The sequence below is a fragment of the Podarcis pityusensis genome (genome assembly GCF_964106645.2).
Source record: "Podarcis pityusensis genome assembly, chromosome: 13".
NCBI classification, from domain to species: Eukaryota; Metazoa; Chordata; class Lepidosauria; order Squamata; family Lacertidae; genus Podarcis; species Podarcis pityusensis.
Window position 1 is genome coordinate 32,214,882 of NC_138038.1, and position 5,852 is coordinate 32,220,733.

Sequence of the window (5,852 nt, forward strand, 5' to 3'; positions counted from 1 at the left end):
GGGAAACCCAGCCAGATGCCTAAGGTATATCACAAAATATTAGTAGTAGTAGTAGTAATAGTAATAGTAATAGTAATAGTAATAGTAATAGTAATAGAAGAAGAAATAGGAATAATCAAGCATCCATGCTTGAATTCACATGAGATCCTTAGCAACAGCATTTCCAATGATACATTTAGGTAGTATTGTAATAAAGAGATGGATATATGGTTTCATTTTGTTATTCCTATAACTCGCCCCCTACTGTTCAGATCAGGAGCAGAATTTAGAGAAACTAATAACGGTGGATTTCCAATAAACTGCATCTAAGAGAAAAATAAAAAGATGAAGACAGAACTCTTTCATATTTTCCTTTGCATTATATGTTCTTTACTATTTAGGTCAGGCCTCAGCACAATGATGTAGCATTTAGGGAAAAAGATGCAACCCAGTAAGCCAGCAGTGGAGCATAAGATGGAGAAGATCTCCACAGCCACCATGTATTTTCCTTTGGTGCTCAGATAGGTGGGAACAAAGGATAACCACACACTGCAAAACAGCAACATGCTGAAAGTGATGAACTTGGCTTCATTGAAACTGTCAGGTAACTTCCTGGCTAGAAAAGCCACAATGAAACTGATAATGGCTAGAGAGCCCATATAGCCCAAAACACAGTAAAACATGGCAGCTGAATTCTCATTACAAACTAGTATGATTTCCCCATAGAATGAGTGTGGGTCTGTATCTGGAAATGGAGGAGCGGTACTTAACCAAAGAGTACAAACACCAACTTGAATAAAAGTGGAGAGAAGGATAATAGAATTTGCTGTTCTTTTGCCAACCCATTTCCTCATTTTGGCACCTGGTTTGGTTGCCATGAAGGCCAGAACCACAGTGATAGTCTTTGCCAATACAGAAGAGAGGGCCAAAGAGAAGATGATGCCAAAAGCTGTTTGTCGGAGAGGGCAGGTTGCCTTTCTAGGCTGTCCGATGAAGAGCAGGGAACAGAGGAAACAAAGGAGGAGGGATACAAGAAGGATGTAGGTGAGGTTCCGGTTGTTAGCTTTTACTATTGGACTCTCCTTGTTCTTCATAAAAATTCCAAGAACTAAAGCTGCGACAAAAGAGAGAGAAATAGCCATAATAAATAAGATGATCCCCAAATCTTCATTGTAAGTAAGGTAGCTTATAATCCTTGGAATGCACTGAGTTTGGTTTTCATTGGCATACTGGTCTTCAGGACAATTGATGCAGCAATCCATGTCTTCAAAAATAAAAATTAAAGAAGAGGAAGAGTGATTTTAATATTCCCAAACGCAGAACAACATTTGTCTAAGAAATCTTAAAACCTTATGAGAATATATCCCTTTGTTCTCTTGCAGTTCTTTTAAAATGATAAAAAATGTACTGTGTTGTTTGAAAAATATTTATTTAAGATTTAAACCTCCATTATATCCATGCAGTTTACAGTCTCCTAAGAAATAAACACTAGATATCTTTTGTCATGAAAATGGCTGGATATTTCTATATATGTTTATTTATTATTTTGACTAGTATTTTCTAAATTAGTTAATTTTATAATTTGTTTATAATGGGAGGATGGGAAGGCTGCTATGGGAGTAAGCCATGGTGAACAGAATGGCTGGGGCAGGTTTCAGTAGGGGAGTTGTATTGGGACATCTGATCACAGTGATCACAGGCAGGAGGAGTTGTCTGAGGGCCAGATCATGGCATTACCAAGGAGGTAGGTTTAGTCATTATCTGAAGAATATTCTTACCTCTGGGTCTGACCAGAAGGATGCATGTATTAACAAGGGTGTCCCATATGACCTTAAAGTGGCACTGTGCTATCCAAGGTCAATGATTCACAAGACCACAGCCATCCAGGGCTGGGCAATGGTCCCTTACCAGAGTGGTACATACTCTAGTTATCACCCACTTGAATTACTGCAATGTGCTCTGTGTGGGGCTACCTTTGAAGGTGACTCAGAAACTACAACTAATCCAGAATGCAGCAGCTAGACTTTTGACTGGGATTGGCTGCTGGAAGCATATAACACCAGACCTAAAGAATCTACATTGAATCCCAGTACATTTCCAAGCGAAATTCAACGTCTAAATGGCCTCAGGGCTATATACCCAAAGGAGCATCTCCATCCTGGCTACTGAGGTTCAGTTTCACGGGCTTTCTGGTAGGAAGTGAAGTTACAGGGAACCAGGCAGGGGGCCTTCCTGGCAGAGGCACCTCCCATGTGGAATTCCATCCCATCAGATGTTATGGAAATTTTTGTCTTTTAGAAGACTCCTGCTACCCTGCGTAGTGAGGTTTGTCGTGTTTGATTTTTTTTTTTTTTGTATTTTTAATTTTTTAAAGGGAGCCACCCAGAGTGGCTGGGACAACCCAGTCAGATGGGTGGCATATAAATACTAACCTTATTGTTATTGTTATTGTAATTGTTTTTGCTATTATTCTGTCTCCCACCTTTCTTATCAGAGATCATCCCTTCTGGACATGGCACACAATCATAGCAGCAAAATTTTGCTCCCTCCTTCTTTTTCCTGTTGTAGCCAGGATAGCAGTTGTCATTACACACAGAAACTGGTAGTACCTGCGCAGAAACATGATGGATGTTCAGAAATAATGTGAAGACGGGGAGTTGTTTGTTTTTTAAGAATGGTAGGTTTGGAAATAGGGAAAGAAGGGAGCTTTAGTTCATCCAATCTTATAGTTCTGCCCATTTACTGAAGCTATCGGTATAGGACTGAGCTTCAGGGGGAAACCATAAGTGAGGATGGTATGTGATTCCATGTCTGAGCTATTTCTTTTCCTATATGGACATGATTTACCAATGAAATGAAATGACATTTATAAAGCCTAAACCTATTTAGAGCTGCTTTCCCCACACCCAGTTAAACATGATTAACTAGAATAATACTCTTGAGGATGACCCTTTAAACTATATTGCTGCTCTTATGCCCAGAACATAGACATAACTAGCAAGGTGAAAAAGGCCCCTTATTATTGAGAATGAGTTTAGGAAGTATGAAGAGATTTCAGTGATCTTTTCCAATAAGATGTAACAAAAACAATTGAATCTGCTTCACATGAAATAACCTGGTTATACAGGAGCAATTCTAATAGCAATTTGCAGGGGTGTGTGTCTCAAGATATCCTGTTTATTAAAAAATCTGAAAAAATCCAATAAACTGGAAGATTCTCTGAAAAATGCAGGTAAAGATCAAAGAGATGTCACTAGCCTGTCTATACATCTTTAGAATGAAAGGGAGGATCTTTAGAGTACCCGGCATATTTTGGTACCTAAAGCGGAGTCAGAAGAATGAAATGGTATGATGAACGTTTTGTCTCTTACTGTATATACTCAATAGTTTTTCAGTATGTCTCACCTGATTAAAGCTTTGGTGCCAGACAATTTGGTCATCATGAATGGTTAACTCTTTGCCTCGAGGAGCCTGAGGATCTAGTGTTCCAACTTTTACTCTAACCACTGATGCATTCAGAAACATCATCCAATTTGTAACATCAAAGCCTGTTACTAATTCTCCATTGTCATCAAAATGTATTGTTTCTCCAACACTGTTATTGAATATGATGAGCTTTAGAAAGTGATGGATCTGTATTCAAAGAAAATCCAAAGAAAGGAAGAACTAGGTCTTTGAAATTATTTCATTGAGCTTTACAAAGGCCTATCATACTACATTTTATTTTTGGACAGTATTTGTTGTGATTCTATGTTTCTAGTTGTCTTCATTTGTCTCAATTTCAACCTTCACTATTTTATAATAAAACTATCATTAATTATCTATATGGATTCATAAATGAGAACAGCATAAAACAGAAAGAACAACTGTAATAGTTCTAGGGGTTGCTTGTGTGTAAATCAATGCCACTCTTGGCTGGTTGCCTGTATGAACCCTTTCTGTCTGGACAGCCACGCGCCCGTGACTGTCTCAATCGCTGGCAGTATCCGTTAGTGGGCGTTTCTTGAACTTCTTCCAGCAAAGAAGCTCTTTGACGCTTAGTCTCCTCCTAGCCTCCCTGCGCGGAAGCCTTCTGCGCAGGGAGGGTGTGGGCATCAGAGGACCCGGGCTCTCCCCACTGGTTCTCGGCGAAGAGTCTCGGAGCCACCTCGCCGATTCCCCCATCTGCCCCCCTTCTCCACTGGTGTTACGCTGATTTCCTTCCCCAGAAGATGTGCTGCTTCTCTCCCTCCTGGCACGCTCTCCGGAATTCCTCTGGAGCCCTCCCTCTCCCTCTGGCTCCGATGGCAGTTCCCTGACAACACCCAAATATTTTGAGTGAATAGTGAGAGAGAGAGAGAAATAGAGAGAGAGAGAATGAATGAATGAATGAATGAGAGTTGTAATAACCTGCCATGGTTGCACCTTCTGCAACACCAATCTCCAATCTTCTAACAACCTTCTATGCTTCAATCTCAATCTGTATAGGTTGTGCAAAGCATGTGCCACAGCATAGACAGCATTGTAGACACTGTAACTATGGCCAGTCATCTTCATTTCAAATAAAATCCCAGGAATGCTCTCCAGCTTCTCTTCCCCAGTGCATGTTTCCTTATAGGCTTCCTCCTGCTTCTTTAATGAACAGCTGAATGCCTGTTCCCAGAAGTCCTGGATAAATCCATCTCCTTTCACCCCAAAAGGCGTTATCTCCTTAAGAAATTTTTGAAAGCTTGGTGGCTGATTTGAGTGAGCAGTGAAGGATATGGAACCATGGAAGGTTTGCATATCCCATGTCTTCTGAATGGACACTGATGTGAAATCCCAGTGGGATGTAATAATCCACACTTTACCAAGGGGAGGCCATTCCATATAGGTTGCTAGAAAAATAAATATCCTCACAATCTGAAAGGATGGAGGTTCTCCATATACAAAAAATATATTGGCATTATTCTCAAAGATAACTTCATAATTTTTAAACTGCTTTAAAATCAAGTCTATCATCTCCTCCACATAATCCCATTTTGGCATTCTTACTATGAAGGCATAACAGATTCCATTTTGAGCAAGCATTGGCATCATTGTCTGTAAAAACCTGTCCCCTTTGTCATCATTCACAGCACCAACCCCAACCCATTTCCATCCAAAATGCTGAAATAATCTCACAACTCCCATTTGCTGGTAGGATTCAGTTGGGACCATTTGGTACAGAAAAGGGAATAGCATTTTGGAACCTTTAAATGGCAAGAATGATCCATAAGGGAGCTGGAATAAAATGTATAAGAATTTTTGGAATTAATCTTATCCTTTAGAATTATAGGATTGTACTGGATTGCATTTATCCAATTGTCATTCATGTATGTCAGCAAACATGGTCATTTGGGTTTTCAAACACAAGCAAAAGGAATTTTTGAAGTTTTGTATTTCTGGATCACAAGCCAGGCATTGGGCTGGAATTGAATAATATCAGGGAGAGTTCAGCCTGATTCAGATAACTGAACTATTACTATCCAGAATAGGACTTGAGGGGCATGCCCAGCCCTAGCAGCTGACGAACAGTAATTGAGTAAATCTTTCAAAGTAACTGTGAGTCCACCTGCAGTTTCCATAATCAAGACTCAATTTAAACAATCTGCTTACCAAAATATCACCAGGAGCATGGTTAAAACTGCTTTCATAAGAGCAAGATACTATGCCATATGTGCATGCTTCATACCCTCATACACACAGCTTACCTGTGGAGTTTTGTGGGTGGCTGAAATGAAAGCCATATTGACAGAGATCTCAGAGAAACATCCGCCAATGATAGCTATCAATTGGTTCTGCTTGTCACAAGTGAAGTTGGGAACAAACATCTTTTGTGTGGAAAGCAGGCTCAGTGTGGCCTTATAAGTCAT

At 39.9% G+C, this 5,852-nt stretch overlaps 1 protein-coding gene across 1 annotated transcript; it reads right to left on the reverse strand.

Annotated features, from left to right (window-relative positions):
- Nucleotides 1-341: 341 nt before the first annotated feature.
- Nucleotides 342-5,852, reverse strand: LOC308460855 (vomeronasal type-2 receptor 26-like; the record flags this gene model as incomplete). The annotated part of the gene is made up of 5 exons (XM_080977389.1): nucleotides 342-1,243; nucleotides 2,462-2,588; nucleotides 3,385-3,612; nucleotides 4,369-5,220; nucleotides 5,691-5,852. The coding sequence occupies 5 exons, from the start codon at nucleotides 5,850-5,852 to the stop codon at nucleotides 342-344; spliced, it is 2,271 nt and encodes a 756-aa protein (XP_080833515.1).